The 21,471-nt window shown below is 43.2% G+C and overlaps 1 protein-coding gene across 2 annotated transcripts in view; it reads left to right on the forward strand.

Moving 5' to 3' along the window:
* TULP4 (TUB like protein 4) overlaps nucleotides 1-21,471 on the forward strand; it is a 241,134-nt gene that overhangs the window by 199,209 nt on the left and 20,454 nt on the right. For both annotated transcript variants that reach the window (XM_036247847.1, XM_036247846.1), the window contains exons 7-9: nucleotides 5,942-6,108; nucleotides 17,262-17,486; nucleotides 18,536-18,770. In XM_036247847.1, coding sequence (XP_036103740.1) covers nucleotides 5,942-6,108; nucleotides 17,262-17,486; nucleotides 18,536-18,770 — 627 coding nt within the window. The remainder of the gene's footprint in view (nucleotides 1-5,941; nucleotides 6,109-17,261; nucleotides 17,487-18,535; nucleotides 18,771-21,471) is intronic.

Below are 21,471 nucleotides of genomic sequence, written 5' to 3' on the forward strand. Positions count from 1 at the left end.
GTTACCACTTAGCTCCTTTTTATTCTTTTTTTTTTTTTTTTTTTTTATCCTCACCCAAGGACATTTTTCGATATTTTGTTCAGATAGAGTGGGAGGGAGGGAGGGAGGGAGGGAGGGAGGGAGGGAGAGAGAGAGAGAGAGAGAGAGAGAGAGAGAGAGAGAGAGAGAGAGAGAAACATCGATGTGAAAGGGACACATCGAGTGGTCGCCACCCACATGACCCAACCAGGGCCGGGGACAAACTGCAACCGAGGTACGTGCCCTTAGCGGGAACCGAACCCGGGTCTCTCCAGACCGCAGGCCAACGCTCCAACTGCTGAGCCAAACTGGCCAGGGCTCCTTTTTATTCTTTATAGGGTGAATTGTTCTGATTTTTTTACTAACTTGCCTACCTTTGGAAACTTTCTTTTTTTTTTTTTCCCTTGGATGTATTATTTTGTTCTCTATTTACCAGACTTGATTGTATTGGAGCAGCATTCCCAACACATTCCCACCAAATCTGTGGAAGATAATTAGAAACACACGTGGCTTGGGGAAGTAGCCTTCCCAAATGTGAAATTTTTTTTTTTTAGGCCTCACCCAAGGATACTTTTCCATTGATTTTCAGATAGAGTGGGAGGGAGGAAGGAAGGGAGAGAGAGAGAAACATCCATGTGAGGGAGACACATCGATTGGTTGCCTCCCACACGACCCCAACCAGGGCCAGGGATCGAACCCACAACCCAGGTACGTGCCCTTGACTGGAATTGAACTCTCAGCTCTGGTCCGTGGACCGACACACCAATCACTGAACCAAACCAGCCAGGGTGCAAATGTGAAATTTTTTGACTCACATTTTTTTCTAACTCATACCCTAGATCCACTTAGTCTTTTTTAGTTGCTGTTTCAAAGAAATATCATCAGAGAACTTCCAGTAGGAAAGATGACTTATGATATTTAGATTATCCCCAGTACTGTAATTATGTCATGTGGGAAAAAACTTAGAATGCCCAATAGCTTATGGTGCCCGCAACCAGCCCTTTTCCTCACCACCTATCACACTTTGTCTTCATTGCAGATTCATATGAGTGTTTATAGGGGTGGAGAATGATTTTGCTTTGCAGATGTTTCCTGAGCATGTTGTGTCTTGAAGAAAAATCTGAGGATCCCAGATTTGGGGACTTCTTTTTATCATACAATGAACATAAATTAGTTCACCTTATTTCGGGGTTTTACCCTTTGTTGTGACTTTTACTCTTTCTTTCTTGAGGATGTAGGGGACGAAAAATGTTTTCTTCTACCCATCTGAGGTTCTGCAACTGGGGTCCTGTAAATTAGACTAAGGAAAGACTGATTGTCAAGAGAACAGCAAACAGGAGTGTATTAACTCTGGCATTTCACTTACCCATGGAAGCACTCAGAGATGAATATCTCAAAGGGGTGGTAGGATGTGGGATAATACAACATGTTAACAAAAGAATGATACATTTTAGAGAAGCGACAAAATAAAGAAAAAGGACTGAGTTTGTAGGGCAGCAAATTGTGGGAACTAATTGAAGATAAGGACTAGTTCATAGTTGTTTTAGAGATTCTTCTGTTGCCTTCTCTGGGTTCATAAGGGTCTAAAGTTGTCTCCAGTGATTAATTTATGTCCTTCCTGGTGGGAGGTCATGCACGTTTATAAATTTATGTCTTGCTTTTAGGTAGTCGGGGAAAGCAGACAGCTTGTCTTGTATCTGCTACTTCTCACAATAATCTTTATGCCAATGGAGCATATTTTGAATGGCATATTGTGCTACTTTCAAAAAACTAATTTAGCCAGGGGTTCTGAAATTCTCTGACCAAGCCAGCGCATCTCTGGTGGGAAAGCTAGGGAAGCAGGCCTTCAGAAGCATGTCTCACTTCACCCCACATTGCCTTCAAATAAAGGAGTTCAGACTCTGGGCTTTGTTTTGTTTCTCTGTTTTGCAGGATTTCCTCTTTTTATCATTCATTGAGCACACAGAGAAAGTCAAGAGGGGGTTTTTGAGGTAGAAAGGTTTTGGTCAGTGGAGCTAACTAGTCCCACAGTTTGGGCTGATAAGATTTCCTCATCGACAATGATATTTTTTTTTTCAGTCCTCTGCTCACTAAAAGCACTCATATTAAAGGAAAGAAATGTACCTGTTATTTTACCATTACATGTTTCACTGCATAATTTGTTTCTCCTTTTCTCTATGTATACAGATGTGTGTGCGGACATACATGTATGTGTGTGTGCGTGTGCGCACACACAAGTACACATATATCTAATGACTAATAAAAAGACAACTCATGAACACAGACATTTAAGGGAAAAAGGCCTAAGTGAATCTCAGACTCGAGCCAGCAGCTCCGGGACATGTGATGTGTGGTAGGAATGCGGTTCTTTTTCCACTAATGCGTGGCTGCCTCTTTTTGACCCGGCACCAATACCACACAAGGGGCTCTTATTACCACAGAAGAACCAAATTTTCTTGTCACTAACTACATATAAAGTCTTGACCCTTCAGGCTTTTACTAAAAAAGGATTCATAAGATTGGCTAAAGTAGAACAGTGTAATTTTGCTGATTTTCTTTGTGCAAAATGTTTAAGATGCCAGAAATCCACATGTACCTCACAGTCATCAGGAACGTGGTGCTTTGGGAGGTGGACATCTTGTGTGTGCTGGAGCCCCCCCAGTCTGGAGGCTGCTGAGGGGAGTGGAAGCAGCTCCCTGGGGACGCATCCGTTCATTCCTTCCAGCTTATACTCTAAGACACACTTCTGGAGATTCAGAAATTGAAATTATTACTAAGACATTGGGCAGAGATATTGGGGATTATTTTCTAAAATAAATCTGGCGTAGCTCACAAAATATTTCTGGGACAACAAAGATTCTGTCTTGACCATAGCTGGGCTACTGTATCCTCGCCTCATCTTCATTATAGTGACATCTAGAAATTCAATGAGTGAGTTTTCTTTCATTCTTCTCTAATTTATGAGGACTTTAAACTCCAGTGCTAGGGATTCAGCCCCTTAGAGTATTCCTGTAGCCCTGGTTGAAATTGAACAATCCAAAGTTTTTCTTTCTTAGTCCCACTCATAAATTCTTCACGTCAGGGTGTTATGAGGTAGTCTTATTTCCCCAATTATTGGTGTCCCTGTCATGTGTATCAGGGCTGGTTTATGCTAACTGTCAAAGGTCTCACACATTGCTGTGTTCCTTGATGCTTAGTTGTATAATTGTTAGAATAAGAAATGGCCTTATTACTGTAGAACTTAACACCTTTTAAAAGACTGAATTGCCTTTGTATACTATAACCGTCTCGGGATAACTTTATAACTTTCTAATGCACTCAGAAAGAGTCAGGAAACTAAATGACAAAGATTTATTCAAGGGTTTTAGGGTTTGCAAACTGGAGACACAACTAGGCAATACCCAGACTATTCCAACAGAGAAAGAAAAGTGGAGGGTTCTTAGAGGTAAAAGTATATTTTTGAGAATAATCAGTTCTGCATTCTTAGCCCCTGCCCTGGTCCAAGGTGGTGGTCTTCAGATGTCCAGTGGTTTGGACAATGGAGCAGACCCCAATCCCCACAAGATTATTTATTTATTTATTAGAATTTTTAATTTAAATTTGCTATCACCTTTTATCCCCTCTATGCCCTCTTCCACCTCCAGTCATCTCCCTCCTCCCTTGGAGTACTTTCCTCTTGAGGTCATTCAGATGGTCATCCAGGGGTTTTAATGTATATTCAGGCATTGATGCAGGACTGGAAAGTCCAGAAGGTTAAGTTCCCAAACTAGTTAAAACAGGAATAGAATCATTTCCTCATGCCTCAGCCTACTTTATTGAATAATTTAGCAGCTTGACCATAGCGAGTCCATTTTATGTATTTACTCTATGCCTCAGCTGCACTGAAGAAATCCCTGAGCATTTGCTTGTAAATATTTGGGCTCATTCTTAACTCAGACAGACAGCTCCCACCTAGTAAACAGAATCACCTTGAGTGCTCAGGGCTTGTCTTCAAGCAACCTTGTAATGTGATTGTGTATCTAGGTCAGCCCTACGGGAGCAACAATCCACTTTTCTGTTGGGAAAAGACAAAATGCAAAGAATGTTATTAAAATGAATAAATAACAAAAAGAATGGTGCAGGTATCCACTCACCCACTGATCAAAGAGGGTCAGCTGAGGAGCCTTGGGAATTAAGTGCTGTTGTCTTTATTTCTGCAGTATTGCAATGATGTTCTGCCCTAAACAATGGTAGGCTTTATCTCTTTGTTATTTTCACCTGTTATTATTTTCACCTGTTAATAGCTCCTCCTTTTGACTTCTTTATGTTTCTGAAGGTGCCACCCAAAAAGGTCTTTCAGTTTCACTATCACGACAAGGCCCTTCACTAGAGCGATCGAGGCATTTGGGTACCAGAGCACACTTAGTGTGTACACAAACCCTCTGGCTTCCGCTGCCCTCGTTTTAAATATCTGTTCACCAGGATCTGTATTTGATTCTTTTAAGTTATTTTTCATTTCCTGGTTTGTACTCCACCTTATTCATATCCTATTATATGAAAAAGTGGGAAAAAACTCCTTTCATTGATGCTTTCACTCTCTCAGATTGTAGTTTTTTTCATTTGGTGCTTGTCTGTAACTACTTCCGCTCAGCCCTTTGCTACCTCTGTCTCTAGTTTCTCTCTGCAGCTGACTTGATGAGCAAGCTCTGGCTTCCCTGGGTCTGGAGAGTCATCTTGTCCTAGGGGCCACTGTCCAGTCTTCCAGGGAAGTTAAGTTCCTCAGTGACCTCAGAATGGATGGTACTAATGTCAGCATTAGTACCTCTCATTAAAAAGAGAGATGCTGTGCCCTGGCCAGTTTGGCTCAGCGGTGAGAGCATCAGCCTGCGGTCCAGAGAGACCCGGGTTTGGTTCCCGCTAAGGACACATACCTTGGTTGCAGTTTGTCCCCGGCCCTGGTTGGGTCGTGCGGGAGGCAGCCACTCGATGTGTCCCTTTCACGTAGATGTTTCTCTCTCTCTCTCTCTCTCTCTCTCTCCCTCTCTCTCCCTCCTACTCTGAGCAAAAAAATGGAAAAATGTCCTCAGGTGAGGATAGAAAATTAAAAAAGAGAGATGTTGTGATCACACGTGACCTGTTAGAGCTTAGGAACTGTCAGTTTCTAGACCCAGCTTGTATCTGTGTCCCTGTCCAGGATCTCTGTGTAAGCCACCTATGGTCTTAGGGTCTTGAGGGAGAACAACTATACTATAAATCTTGTTAGTACTAACAGTTTGTTTTACCAGCAAGAATAAGTATCCGGCTCACATTGAGATTAGACAAACAGTTTAATAGCCATTTCTTACAGGCACTGAAAAGCTGGTAGAAGGGCATCACACCTCCAGTGTGGACATTTCTCTAAAAGTATTTATCTTTTTTTCTAAGCCCCACAACATCATCTGCTGTTGAATAACAGTCGGGGCCTTCATGTGCAGATTTATTATTTACCTGAATGTTACGTGCCCAGTGGGGCACAGAAATCAAATGAGTATAAAGTTAGGCTTGGCTCATGACTTACTTTTTACTTTTAGCATTTATAACCTCTTTGAGTCATCTCTTGGGAATGGGGCACAGCAATAGGAAATCACTTAGGACATACAATCATAGGTTTTGTTATCTTGCCTGCTCTCTGAGTTCTGCAAGTGCTGTTATGGAAATGCTGGCATTGGAGAACGTTAACATGCCAGTTCTATCATATATGGTCTTTGCCTGACTGACTTATGTTTCAGGGGAACTTCAGTTCTTATCTAAGTGATAAACACCTGTTTTTAATAGTCTGTATTGTCTTCAGAGAAATAGGTAGAGCCACTGTTGTATTTGCTAAGCATCTGTTTTTTAAACTACTTAAGTGAAAGTTCAGGGAGGGTCATGTTTCAGGCCAACCATTTCTTCTTTGTGATTCCAGAGGTGGTGGCCCAGTGGTGCACGCAGGGAGACCTTCTGGCTGTCGCTGGTATGGAACGGCAAACCCAGCTTGGTGACCTTCCCAACGGCCCTCTCCTGAAGAGTGCCATGGTCAAGTTCTACAATGTTCGTGGGGAGCACATCTTCACACTGGACACACTTGTGCAAGTAAGGATGTGTGGGGGCACTCACTGCAGTGCCCTATGTTAATGTGCCTCCAGTCTCCATGAAGTACTTGTGAGTTGGTTATACTCACTGTAATTGTCTTTGACAGATTTTAATATTTTGTTGACTTTAATTAAATTATGGGATATGAACCAGGAAAAATAAGGAGAAGTACATTTTTTCCTTTTAACCAAAATAGTTTATTTCATTACCCAGTTAAATGAGTGGACAGTAAGCAGAGTGACCTGGTGTTCATCATCAGTCTGAAGTAGAAATCAGAAGTGTGCAGAAGTAAATGCTAGTCTTCGTCTGTTCACTCCGATTCTGTGTTGTCATGTCAGTAGTGTACTTTTATATTCCAACTCAGTCACTGTTAAACAGTTCTTAAAAGCTTAAAGGTCTTTAAGAAAGTCTGCACAGATGTGCCCCTTTCTGTTTGTTTTTATGTTCCAGAAATCTTTAGACTGGTTCATTTCTTGTCTGGGTCAGTTACAGTAGAGGATGAATTCTCAGTGGAGTGTCCTGGACAGAGAGCTGGGAGTTAGCTGACGTTTGAGGGTGGTGATAAACTAGGGATTATGCCCTACCCTTACCCAGCTCATCGGAGAGGCGGGTATACCAGATTAGGGTATTTTGTAATTAGATGCAGACATTAATTATTTAAATAATATCTTTTTTAAAATAATAGTAAAATACACATAACATAAAATTTACCACCTTAACCATTTTTTAAGTGTATAGTTTAGTAGTGTTAAGTGTATTCCATTGTGGTATAACCAATCTCTAGATTGGTAAAATTGAAACTTTATACCATTCTGTTGCTATGAATTTGACTAGTCTATATACTTCATGTAAGTGAAAACACAGTGTTTTGTGACTTCTTTTATTTCACTTAGTATAATGTCCTCAAGATTCATCCATATTATAGCATGTGCCAGAATGTTCTTCTTTTTTAAGGCTAAATAATATGCCACTGTATATATACCCATTCATCCATCAGTGGACATTTGGGTTCCTTCCACCTTTTGGCTCTTAGGGATAATACTGCTGTGAATAAGGGCATACAGATGTGTCTTTGAAACATTGCTTTCATTTAATTTGGATAAATACCCAGTATACTTGCTGGATCATATGGTAGTTCTAGTTCTAATTTTTGGAGGAACTGTCATGCTGTTTTTCATAGTGGCTGCACCATTTTAAATTCCCACCAACAGTGTCCAAAGGTTCTATCTTTTCTACATTCTTGCCAACACCTGTCATTTTCTCTTGTGGTTTTTTTATAGTAGCCGTCCTGCTGGGTATGAGGTTTTGATTTGTATTTCCCTCATTATTATGTTAATCATCTTTTCATGTGCTTTTTCATCTGATTATTGGCCATTTGTGCTTCTTTGGAGAGATATCTTTTCAAGATCCTTGCCAGTTTAATTTAATTTATTTATTCATCTTTAAATATGTTTTTATTGATTTTAGAGAAAGTGGAAGGGAGAGGGATAGAGAGAGAAAAAAAAAACAATATGAGAGAGAAACATCAATTGGTTGCCTCCTTCACGTACCCCAACCAGGGATTAAACCCGTAACCTGGGTATGGCCCTGACTGGCAGTTAACCCTTCAGTGCATGGGACAACTGTCAACCAACTGAGCCACAGTGGCCAGATCTATTTTATTTTCTATTTATTGATTCTAGGGGGTGGGGAAGAGAGAGAAACATTGACTTGTTATTCCACCCATTTATGCATTCATTGGTTGCTTCTTGTATGTGCCCCGACCAGAAATCGAACCTGCAACCTTAGCATATCAGGACAATGTTCTAACCAACTGAGCTGTCCAGCCAGGGCCACCAGTTTTTTTGTTGGATTGCTTGTTTTTTTGTTGTTGAGTTACAGAATTTAAATATATCTTTGACAATGTAGTATCTTCTATGGGCACATAAGCATATTTGTTCACTCATTTGTTGAAGCAGCCAACAAACATATTTTGAGGGGCAGCTGTGTGGCTGGCACTGAGCTCTGAGCTCTAGGTGCTAGTGTCCAGGGCAACGATACAGGGGCCAGTCAAGATAATAAGCTGAAATTAAGTCCCAACCAAAGCGGGAGAGTGTGATTTAAAGTGAATCAGTGCTGTCCATACCTTCTGAACAATCTCTAGAAGCAGAAGTGGTACAGATTGCCTAAAATTAGGATTTGGAAAGATTAATGCAGCAGAAAGGTTTAAAAAAAAATAGAAGATTTAGGAACTACTAGGAATGTTATGAAATCTGAGTAGGTAGGTAGATGCTTTATGACCTAAGACAGGGGTGAAGTCATGATAAAGCATGTTCAAGAGGAGGTGATGAACATAGGATGGGAATCTGTGGTTGGATAGGAAATTCAGATTCCTATTCCTATTTTAGAAGTGAAGTAGTTTTAAGTGATGAAGCAAACAAAACAGGGAAGAGCTAAAATGGAGTTGAGTTGAGGCCATTAGCATGAGGCCAACGAGTGTGGAAAAATAAGCATAGGTACTGGAGTCCCCGCATATTTGGGATTGAAGGAGAGTTAACCTTGTTTACACTTTGACCCTTCTGCCAGTGCATTGCCTGGCACATAGTAGGTGCTCAGTAAATACTGGTTCAGTGAATTGATGGATGGAAAGTTGTCATCATATGCTTTCTTTAGTTCTTTCTGTTGGTTGTATGAACCAGTAGGCTCTGTGCCTTTCTCAGTCAGATCTCATACCAGCTTTCTATGTATAGCCTAATTGTAGGACAAGTAGGAGAGGATGGGAATTTTCAGCTCTTTCTGAGTTAACAAGGCTTTCGTGTTTATTAGAATGTTTGTGAATTGTAGTGCTCAGACACACAAGTGCATGCAACATTGTCCACTGTTCTGTCTGACTCAGGGCACCCTTCCTGGCAGCGTTCTGTTTCCTCTTCAGGGAATATTTCTTTCTGCCATCTCAGCTTGGGAAAATTCTTCTTAATGCAGACCAGTCACATCTTTTGTAAATCTGGCAACTGATTTCGACCCTTCTTCTTTTCTATGTGAACCCTTGGGGTGCTTAATACCTCTGTCATATATTACACTTTTTTGTCTACTTGTTTTATTTTCTTGAAGTCAAAGACCATGTTTTCTTCATTTTTCTGATCTTCATTGTGTCTAGAATATAATGGTCTTAACCAGTGCAAAAATTCTCATCAGCGCTTGGCCGATATGGCTCAGTGGTTGAGTGTCAACCCATGCACCAAGAGGTCGCTGGTTTGCTTTCCATCAGGACACATGCTCAGGTTGTGGGCCCGATCCTCATTGGGGGGCATGCAGGAGATGGAAGTCAATGTTCTCTCTCATCGATGTTTCTGTCTCTCCCTCCCTCTCACTTTCTTTCTACAATCAGTAAAGGAAAAAAAATTCTCATCAGCTTTAGTATGAAATTATTATAGGTCTTGAATTTAAACTGTCTGGGTTTGAGAATAATAGAGGGGCTTGGCTGATCTTTCTTTGGGGAAAATTACCCTTACAGTGTCTCAGCATCTTAATCTTTTTTTTTCCCCATTGGAAGTTTGTTTCAACCATTGAAAAAATTGCCTCAATAATATAAAGTTGAATAATGATGCTATTAAAAATCAAGCACAATATTAATTATATATATATAGCACCAACTTTCTCTTGTCTGGAATGATTCTAAAGTCACATGTTATCTGTGCTATGCTATTTAAGGAGTCCAAAGGCAGGGACATCTTTATAGCAGGAAGGAAATTAGGCAATTTATTGAACTGTTTTTAAAAAGAATTTAATGTAGTTTACATTGGATAATTTATTTCCAAGTTAATTAGATTGTAGGTGATTGTGTACAAAGCCATTCCCAAGCACAAACTTGCGGCAGCCTCGGCTTTAAAATTGATTCTCCTGATTTATTCATAATAGTGATGCCTGTGGCTGAAGCTTTTCTAAGGAAATACACTATAATTTATTTTCCTTTCCTTCCTACCTGTGGTAATTTGAAATCCTATAATTTATCTCAATAGCTGTTATTTGTGACCATGTATATATAATAGCATATCTGATTATCTGACATAGATTTTCAGAGTTAGCACTACTGACTGAAGCTTGCTGGTTTCAGTAAATTGGGTCTGTTGGTTGGTCGGTCAGTCGTTTAGTTTTTTTAGCTTTATGAACTTTTTCTTGCATTAAAGGCAAGTAGGAGGGGTCACGTTATATTCTATAAGGTTTCAATCATTGATGTAAGAACCTTGGGTAAAAAATTAAGAGAGAAAGAAGAAGAAGGTAGGTAGGTATGGGAACTAAAGAATCAAATAAGAGATTGCATTTATGGTCATAGACTTCTACGCTCTTGAAGGAGAGTCCTTTAGCAAAAGGATGTTTGCCTTCTTTGTTGAGGATTTAATTCTACCTGTTCTCATGAAGCTTCCATAGGTGTGCTTTTCCTTTTTGTTGTAAATAGATGAGAAAGTCCTTCCCCACGTTATCTGCTTACAAAATACAAAATGGCATATTCTTTTAAAACTGTAAGATTTGGGTGACTAAATCCTGAGCTAGCTTTTATTTAACTTAGTTGGTGGCCACATCATTATAGCTTAAATATTCAAAACTGTCTATGGCTCCAACCAACAAAGTTTATCGCTCTATTTGAAAAGGAACTGTTCTACAAAGCTTTCCTTCTTGACACACTTTTATACAAATATTAAATATCCCTTTCTACTGGGGGCTGTTAGACATTTGAAATGCATTTGCTCTAAGACAGAGATTCCCCTCATAGGGGAGCTGCAGAAAGGAAGGACAGGCTACAGTGACCTTCACAGGAATGGGACCCCTCGGTGGGCCGGGTAGCCAGGCCTCAGCCCGGGGCCCCCTCTGCAGAGACCCTGTGCTTGGATGGCCTTGTTTTCTCTCTCTCAAGCCAGTTTTCTCTCTCTCTTTGACCCTTTGGTAGTCTATTGACTTCAGTCCTGCTTGATCAGCTTATCTTTAATGTGGAAAGGACACCCTGCTTTGTCTTTCTCTTAAATTCTTAGAATACTTCACCCAACTCACTACTGTATACAAAAATAGTAATATAGTGAAGAAGCTTTTATTCCAGTTCAAAAATAGATCAGTAAGTTCGCTCATCTCGGTCGGACCTCTGTGGAAAACCTCCCTGCTCTTCTCTCACCCCTGATCCTACTCTAGTTTACGTCCCAGCATTTCACCACCTGACACTGTCCAGTAGTCTGGGCAGACACAGTTCTTTCTCTCTCTCCCCTCCCACCTTAGAACGTCAGTGCCGAGGCGGGGATTTCATCTTATTCTCACACCTAGAGCCTGTGATTCACCAGATCTTACCGAAGGACTGACTGGCAGCTCGACAGATGAGCAAATGACTGGGTGGATGCATGGCCTCTATTGTATAGTGGCAGGAGCTAGGGTTAGGAGGTGTTTGGCATGTCTTCGATGCCATAGGGGTTGAAACTGGACCTCGAGCACGCCATTCCATCATGCTGTGGCAGGGGAGTAACGGGAGCAAACCACCCTGCACGCCTCTAAGTGGCTCAGCACTGGCAGTGAGAGAGGAGGTACGGATCCTTGGTGTGCCTTGTTTATTGCTCTCGCTTTATTGCGCTTTGCTTTATTGACCTCCTTAGATGTGTTTTTTACAAATTCAAGGCAAGACCCTCCACCAGCAAAAAGATTTTGACTTACTTTGTTGGTGAACTTGCTTGACCTTGCGATGGTCTAACCCCAAACTCACACTACCTTCAAGCTATGCCTGTGCATTAACTCCTCACCCCTTCACCTGAGCCACGCCCCTCACTGTTCCATCAGACTCACCAAAGCACTGGATTGCTATCTCACTTAATACCCCACCAAAAGGCAACTCACTTTCTTGCTCTTTGCCTCTAATTTTGATACACAGAATATGTGAACTTCCTTCTGCAACTTAGGATTTGAATGTTAAAATTGCACAGATCTATACATCACTTCTAAAAATGGTTATTTTGGCCCTGGCCAGTTTGGCTCAGCGGTTGGCGCATCGGCCTGTGGACCAGAGAGTCCTGGGTTCAGTTCCCGCTAGGGTATGTACCAAAAAAAATAAAAAAATAAAAATAGTTATTTTGACCCTGGCCGGTTTGGCTCAGCAGTTAAAGCATTGGCCTGTGGTCTGGAGAGACCTGGGTTCAGTTCCCACTAAGGGCATGTACCTCGGTTGCGGTTTGTCCCCAGCTCTGGTTGGGTTGTATGGTGGCAACCACTCCATGTGTTCCTTTCACGTCGATGTTTCTCTCGCTCTCTCCCCTTCCCACTCTATCTGAACAAAATATCACATACACACACAAAAAAGTCCTCGGGTGAGGATAAAATAAATAAATAAATAAAGCCCTGGCCGGTTTGGCTCAGCGGTTAGAGCGTCGGCCTGCAGTCCTGAGAGACCCGGGTTCGGTTCCCGCTAAGGGCGCGTACCTCGGTTGCAGTTTGTCCCCGGCCCTGGTCGGTTGTGCGGGTGGCAGCCACTCGATGTGTTCCTTTCACATCGATGTTTCTCTCTCTCTCTCTGTTCCTCTCCCTCCCTCCCATTCTACCTGAACAAAAAATGGAAAAGTGTCCTCGGGTGAGGATTAAATAAATAAATAAATAAATAAGTAAGTAAGTAAGTAAGTAAGTAAATAAATAAATAAATAAATAAATAAATAAATGGTTATTTTGTGTGATTTGAGAAAAAGATTGTCCACAGATTTACACCTGAGTTTTCCCCTAGCAGACAGCAGCTGTTCAAACAAAAGCATTAACTTGTGGGTGTTGGATTTGTGTGTCCCCTGGAGTGCCTTCAGATTTATTGGACTTGAACATTTGGTGCTTTTCTGTTCTGCAGCAGTTGCTCCCAGGAGGTGGGAGTCCTAGGGAGGGGAGAGCATTCTGTGGGTGAGGTTACAGGCAGGCACACCATGGTCCTAGAGGACGGTGGCAGAAGTTGCTGATTGTGGGGCAGCTAAGTCAAGGCTTAGCTCCGGTAAGAGCCCAACACCCCATGTCTGCAAGCACGGGTAGCCACTGGCACTTTGATTCTCGTTCCTATTTCCACAACTACAGACCTTTGTAGTCTGGAGTACCAGTAAACAGCACAGGAAAATGAGTACTAATAGGGAATGAGACTAAAAAAGTAAGATGACATGGGATAAAAGGACTTATCTGTGCATGTGTACATGTGTGTATTTAATCTCTCTCTCTCCAGCTTTACTGAGATATGATTGACTTTTAACACTGAGTATATTAAGGTATACAACATGTGAATTTGATACAATTATATATTGCAACATGATTTCCACCATTTTGTTATCTAACACCTCCATCACATAATCACCATTTCTTTAAAAAAATTTTGTTTTTATTGATTAATATTAGAGAGAAAAGGGGAGGCGGTAGAGAGAGAGAGAAACATCAATTTGTTGTTCTACTTATTTATGCATTCATTGGTTAATTCTTTTTTTTTTTTTTTTTAATCCTCACCCGAGGACATTTTTCGATATTTTGTTCAGATAGAGTGAGAGGGAGAGAGAGAGAGAGAAACATCGACATGAAAGCGACACATCGAGTGGTTGCCACCCACACGACCCAACCAGGGCCGGGGACAAACTGCAACCGAGGTAGTGCCCTTAGCGGAAACTGAATCCAGGTCTCTCTGGACCGCAGGCCGATGCTCTAACCGCTGAGCCAAACCGGCCAGGGCTCATTGGTTAATTCTTTTTTTTTTTTTTTTTTTTTGTCCTCACCCGAGGACATTTTTCGATATTTTGTTCAGATAGAGTGAGAGGGAGAGAGAGAGAGAGAAACATCGACGTGAAAGCGACACATCGAGTGGCTGCCACCCACACATTGGTTAATTCTTATATGTGCCCTGACCAGGTCCTAAACCCACAACCTTGGCAGATCAGGCCAATGCTCTAACCAACTGAGCTACCCGATCAGGGCTCACTATTTCTTTTTTGTGTTGAGAAAATTTAAGATACACTCCTTTAGCAACTTGCAAGTACATGGTACAGGATATTATTAACTATAATCACCATGCTATATATTAGATCCCACACAAAAGGACTTTCTACAGGCCTACAGGATTTAAAGGGATCCTGAGATCATGGCTCTGTCACCCAGCCTCAGACTCAACCCTCATTACAATAATTTTCCTGCATCCAGGTTACCTCAGAATCTTCAGACAAGAGTGGCAGCTCTCACTATTTGTGAATTCTTCCTTTTTTTTTTTTATCCTCACCCAAGGACATTTTTCCATTTTTTGTTCAGATAGAGCGGGAGGGAGAGAGAGGAAGAGAGAGAGAGAGAGAGAGAGAGAGAGAGAGAGAGAGAGAGAGAGAAACATCGATGTGAAGGGACACATCGAGTGGCTGCCACCCGCACGACCAACCAGGGCCAGGGACAAACTGCAACCGAGGTACGTGCCCTTAGCGGGAACCGAACCCGGGCCTCTCTGGACCGCAGGCCGACGCTCCAACCGTTGAGCCAAACCAGCCAGGGCAATTCTTCCTTATTTTTTAATACAACCTTAATTATGGCAAAGGTACCAGTATTTATTTTATACCTTATTGTTGTACAGGGAGTATATACTGTGAGAACTAAATTAGATGAACACACACACAAACACACACCCACGCTGGAATTAAGTAAATGAATGCTGTGCCCCAGATTGCTTGACTCTGCGTCCTTGTCCAGCTCTTAGGAGACGGCACTTCCCGGTCACTGTGCCACAAATAAAGTTTTTCCTTTGAGGCCCTGCAGGGTTCACTTCTCCAGGCTAAAGAGTTTCAACTCTTTTCTGACTGTTCTAGTTTTCAGTCCTCTCAAGTCCTTTCCCTCCTCCTTGAGGAGAATTGTGTTTTGCTTCTCAGTGCCATGCCCAGTGTGGAGAGCACGGCCCTCCTCACCTTTGAGATGTGCCTCCAGCTGGGTGCTCCTCTAACAGTGCTGCTTGGCTAAGCTCTCTTCTGGTGGGCCCACACGACCTATGGATTCTTTTCTGCCACAATGACTCATTCCTGTCTTATCCATTTGCTCTTCATGCAGCCCTGTTTCTCCTCTGCTCTATTTGCCTTTCTACAGACGTGTTTTGGTTTGTTTCTGAGTAAATCAGCCTTGACCAAAAGGATTAAGGAGAAACTGAGGGTTTTTATCCAGTTTGAAGGTCTGTATACTTGGTTTAAGTTCCTTTGTACAAAAATATAAGTGATACATACTTATCATAATGATAATTTTATTATAAGACCCTCCCAAAACATATAATCAACTACTACACAGAGATGTTTACTATGGAAAGTAGAACTAGGAGGAGGGGGAGGGGACTAGAGGATAAATATATGCAGTCTTGCCCTGTAACCATGGCATGGAAGGTGTAAGGATTCCAAAGTAATGGGAAGTTGGAGGAGGAGGAAGTCGGGTATTTCTGTAGCCAGTTCCAACCAGTCAGGTTGTGCTCATTGAAAGCTGTTCTTCATTACTTGAGCTCTAGGTTGTAAATATCTTAGGAGGCTTAGGGTTGGGGTTGGGGGACTGTGGTATGTATTTAAGATTAATAATGATTTTGGTACTAATAGAACCTCTGTCCTGACCTGCACTTATGGGGATTGATGGAACCAAAGAAAATTATTAGTGTATTTTTTTAAATTAATTTTTAGAGAGAGAGATAGAAACATCGATGAGAGAGAACATCAATTGGCCCCCTCCTGCATGCCCCGCACTGGGGATCTGGCCCACAAACTGGGCATGTGCCCTGACCAGAAATCGAACCAGTGACCTCTTGGTGCATGGGTCGACACTCAACCACTGAGCCACACCGGCTGGGCTGTTTGTGTATTTTTTATGTGTCGTCTGCACTGTCTTCATCAGTGAGTAGCCTTGCTCTGAATTAACAGCCCTTCTATGGGGTCTCACTTTATGGGGGATCCTCTTGTAAAGATGCTCATCTTAGAAGTTTCTGAAAGTCCCAGACTTGAGTTCCAAGCTCCATGGTCCTTCTCCAGGGGCTGCTGCTGTCCTCTCTATGATGGACATGGAATTATCTTCAGTCTGGCAGTTTGTTTTTAAGTTGAAACCAGGATTAGCTGACACTGGGGGCTATTTTAAGCAAGTGTCTTCATGTGTTCCTTTTATCTTGATGTTTGTTACTAAAGTGTTGTGAAAATTCTGTCCCTATCTGTCATTCATTTAAAAGATCTGGTATCCCCACTTCTCATCTTTGAAACCCCTCAAGACCTCATTAAATTAGAACTCCATCTGCCTGCATCTGAGTGAACAAATTCTCTCGCTGCTCTCCATCACAGCCCTTCACTTCTTTCTTCCTTGGCTAATCTTACTTAGATGGCACCCCTGAGCTTTGAGTTTTTTTTCAGCACAAGCAGTTTCTACTTGTACGTTTGGATGTCAGTCTGCCTTTCAAAGCAAGTGATGGCCACAAACCACTCGAGAGGCCACCACAGGAACTGCGTGCCCCTCTCTCGCCCTGTTCCAGCTAGCTCTCGACTTTCTCTCGGCCCCATCACCTTGAGGATGGCTGAGAATAACATCACCTTGAGGTCATGTGTGGTTATGAGCTATGAAAGGTCCCAGGAGCACTTTGACATCTTTCATCTCCTTTAATACTCACTGCTCCCTCTGACTCATGAGAAAGTAGACTTGCAAGGGTTATGTAATAGCCCCCAGGTCACACAGCTCCTGCCCCAAATCCAGTGTTGATTTGACTCTAAAATGCTCCCTATAGGGACAAAAGGAAAGTGCCATCTGCTCCACCTCCTCACCACCTGCCCAAGCCATGGGAACCACCACTGGTCATTTGGGGATCCAGATAAAGAGCACTTTAGTAAGGAATTTGCATTACTGTACCCCAAGCTGATTGCATTATCTGGTAGAAACGTCACTAACATTAGGTTTGATGGTACTAAAGTAAATGAGAAAATACATGTAAAAGAACTTTGTCAAACTCTGTACTCTGTACTCTGGACTACTTTTCAATGAAAGTACTGAATTTTCATAATACAGTATTTAGCATTCTCTGTTGTCCTTTTTTAAACAAATAGTCTCAAATACTAGTAAATCACTTTATATTGATTGAGACAAACATGCATGATCTTTCTTTGCTTACAAGAATGAAAACTTATGTGTGGTTGCCTTTAACTTCTTGGCAGCGCCCCATCATCTCCATCTGCTGGGGCCACCGGGACTCCAGGCTGCTGATGGCGTCAGGACCAGCCCTGTACGTGGTACGTGTGGAGCACCGGGTGTCCAGCCTGCAGCTGCTGTGCCAGCAGGCCATCGCCAGCGCCCTTCGAGAAGATAAGGATGTCAGCAAGCTGACCCTGCCCCCCCGCCTCTGCTCCTACCTCTCCACTGCCTTCATTCCCACCATCAAGGTAGAGCCCTCCATCTTCCCTCCTCCTCCACCTCCTCCTCTTCCTTTTCATCCTTCTCTTTCTCGTCTTCCTCCTCCTCCTCCACACCCTGCAGAGAGGAGGGCAGAGACAGGGAAGATGGCTGAGAATCCCAGAGCAGGAGCGCAGAAGGCAAGTCTGCCCTTGGCAAGAGTGTCTGGGTGGGAAACTTGTGCGGCTCCACAGAGTTCCGCCATGTTCTTCTGCACGTGCATCCTCTTTAATGTGTCCATGAGAGATAGGCCTGTGAAATGGGCATCAGCTTTCTCATGGCAAAGGCAGTACTCTGAGCTGGATTGCTCTGTCATCCTGATGATCAGTCTGTATTATTCAATCCTGACTTCCTGGCAGATGTTACCGTCATTCCCACTTGAGAAAGCAGAAAACACAATCCGAAAAGTTGGGTAAACTTTCTCCATAGCTACTTATGAAGTGGTCAGTCCAATTTTAGGGGCTTCCATCCTCACCACTGTGCTGAGCAGGAGCAACCCCTACCCAGCCCTCTCTGTCAACTGTCTATACCAATCATAACCAGAAAACTGCTGTTTCCAGTGCTAGTGTGTGGCATGTGTCTGCCAGGTGCTGTTCAGGAGTGGGTTGCTCCCCAACCTTAGGTTCTTTTCTATCTTTTTTATATTCTGTCTTGGCTTCTAAGTATTAGATAGACTTGTTAGTTACTTTTTTCCTGAAACATCGTTTTAGAATCTTTTGTGATTTTTTTTTTTTCTCTTAAGTTCTTTACAGTCTTGCTTCTGTACCAGTTAATTCTCAACCCGGCTGCACATTAGAATTACCTGGAGAGTTTTTAGAAGATACACATGCCCAGGCTCACCCCCCAGAGATTGCAGTTTCATTGTCTGAGATGGGATTCTGGCTCAGGTGTTTTTTAAAAGCTCCCAGGAGATTCTGACACCCACCCAGAGCTACTAATCACCATTCCATGCCGCATAGCTAACCCTGATCAGGCCACCGGCAGGGCTCTGTCAGAGAAACCCACACATTCTCATTTTTTTCCTATGTCTTGCCTTCAGCCCCCAATTCCAGACCCTAACAACATGCGAGACTTTGTCAGCTACCCCTCAGCCGGCAACGAGCGTCTGCACTGCACCATGAAGCGCACGGAAGATGACCCAGAAGTGGGTGGCCCGTGCTACACGCTCTACCTGGAGTACCTGGGCGGGCTCGTGCCCATCCTCAAGGGGCGGCGCATCAGCAAGCTGCGGCCGGAGTTTGTCATCATGGACCCCCGGACAGATGGCAAATCAGGTGGGCCCCTAACCAGCGAGACCGATGACCGACAGCCCATGCAAAGAGAATGCCCATTTTTGGAATGTGAGCCTGTGTGGGAACATCCTTGGAGCTACTCCATTTCCAAATTCCTGTTGAAGTTAATGATTCTCTACAGATACTTTTTTGATGGGGCTTTTAACAGCATTCCATGAGGCTTCACATGGTGGGGCTGTCAGTGAAGGGGAAGCTGGCACAGGGCTCTGGAGTGGGAAGTTCCTCTTCCAGTGGGCAGTGTTCATCGAGGGCCCGAATGTGCTGTTGAGACAACCTGAGGTCTGTCTCTGCCACCCCCCACCCCGGCAGTGAATGATAGAATTAAAATTCTCAAACTTCAGCCTGCTCATCACCTCCTGCTACAGTGTTGCTTCTGTCCCTCACTGATCTACTGTGAACTGCTTTTGAGCTGATTACCAAGGAAAGTTCCTTGCTCATTCATAAAGAGCTTGCATGATCAACACCGCTTCCTTCTAGAACCCTCTCCTCTACTGAGCTTCATTACTCAGTGGATGGACTCAGGGTGCTCCCTGCACAGCTATCACTACAATTCTGCTTTGTGAGCCTCTAGAGGGGAGGACTGTTCTTTTGTTAGTGCTGACTCTGCTTGTCCAGTGTCCTCAGCCAGTGACTATGGAGGCCTGAGTGCCCCTGTCAGCTCAAACGTTCTGCTTCCCTCTGTGAAATTTTGCCCAGCACTGACAGCAGACAGAGTGGCACTGGACTCTATGCCTGTCACCTGTCAGTTGGGCTGCTGGGATCCTGAGAGGCACACGGGCATTGTCTGCCCCCGAATTCTGAGGGCCTGGGGGAGGAAACTGAGTCATCTCTGTACCTCCAGTGGCTGGCAAGCACCTGACCTTAAAACAACATGAGTTATATTAGGTCTGTTCTCATTAGTTTCATACTTGCTCTTTCTACATCTCAACTCCCATTCTTTCTCCCCCTCAGTAGACTGGCCTGTGCCCCTCGTTAAGTCCCTGAAGCCACTGTGATGGGTGGTATGACCAGGGTTATCCGAGTGGCAGAGTGCAATGGCTTTTTCAACCTTGGCCTCACTGGCCCACTCCAGTATTCAACTGGATTTTTTTGACTCGTGATGAACTAGTATCAAGAAAAAGAGAGTGAGTAGGAGAAATGGGGCCCGGTGGGGAGGCAGATGGAAAGGAAAGAAAGAAAGATTCAGAAGGAAGGAAGCAAAGCGAGAAAACCAGGAGGGTACTAGATGTGAACTTAGAAGGAAAATATGGTTTTAAGGGACCGAGGAAGAAGGGAGCCACTGATGATTAGAGGTAACCAAAGGAGGGGAGGGAAGCATGAAACGCACTGAATCTGAGTGCGCATCATGCCTTCTCATCCAGTGTCATTGTCACTGAGGTCCCTCCTGTGTATGCAGTGATGCAAAACCTACACTCACACTGTGTGCTGATGGGAACTGACATGAAGAGCTTGCTTCTGTCCCCGGTGCATATGTTCCCGCTAAAGGATGGGGCAGGAGCAGATGGGTGTGCTGCCGGGCTGAGCCCCAGCACCTCCCTTCCTCCGTGTTCACTTAGCAGCCCACGCCAAACACACCCTGACTCGATTGCTAACAGTCCTTTGGGGGAAGAGATGTTTTATTTTTGTAATGAAGATGTTGTAAAGCAAAGCAAGTCAATAACACATATTCAGTGCCTACTTTGTGCACAATCCTTGAGTCTCCTGTGGTCGCAAAGAAACTTCAGCTGTCTCTATTATCAAGCAGTTTATAATCCCTTTTGAGTGATAAGACAACCTAACACTAGAAAAGTTCAATAAAAAAAAGTCAAGACTTAAATATCTCAAAGACAAAAATAGAAAACATGTCACAAGGCAGAATATGACTAATTGCCAACTGAATGGTTTACGGAAACTAGTTCAGAGGAGGAGAAGATGCTTGACTCTGGGAAGCCAGGAATTTCTCATGAGAAATTGACTAAGTCAAGCCTCCACATCATTGTTTCCCCACCTCCCTGCAGGTCACCTTCGAGGCTCTAAGCCTGCCCCTCATACCCATTCAGTGGGGGAGGAGTGTGGCCTAGAAATCTGCAGCCTAATGGCTGCCCTGGCGACTTACGCTGCAATGTTTAAAGTCCACTGTTGTCAGTGTCCTCCAAGTAACTTAACAAATAATGTTCCTCAAAATTACCCGTGTGTATTTTTATAATAGATAGCAAGACTCCCAATCCTTTTTTTTTTTTTCCCCAAAAATCCACAAATTTTCCAAAGGAACCTTTTGTCAGAGCTTGCTATGGACTGAATTATGTCCCCCAGAATTCACATGTTGAAACCCTAACCCCCAGTGTCACTATATTTGGAGACAGGGCTTTTAGGGGTAATTAAGGTTAATAAAGCTGTAAGCATGGGATCCCCATCCGATAGGATTGGTGGCCTTATAAGAAAAGGAGGCGAAATCTCTCTTCCCACACATACACTGAGGAAAGACCATGTGAGAACTGTGTAAAGGCTGCCACCTGCCAGCCAGGAAGAGAGCCCTTACCAGGACCTGACCATGCCGACACCTGGTTCGCGGGCTTCCAGCCTCCCAAACTAGGAGGAATACATTTCTGTTGTTTAAGCCACTCACTCTGTTATAGCAGCCTGAGCACACTAAGAGCTTTACATATTTACAAGTTGTTAACATTGCGTTTAAAGGTTTTTAAAA

The sequence above is a fragment of the Molossus molossus genome, unplaced genomic scaffold (genome assembly GCF_014108415.1).
Source record: "Molossus molossus isolate mMolMol1 unplaced genomic scaffold, mMolMol1.p scaffold_m16_p_8, whole genome shotgun sequence".
NCBI lineage: Eukaryota > Metazoa > Chordata > Mammalia > Chiroptera > Molossidae > Molossus > Molossus molossus.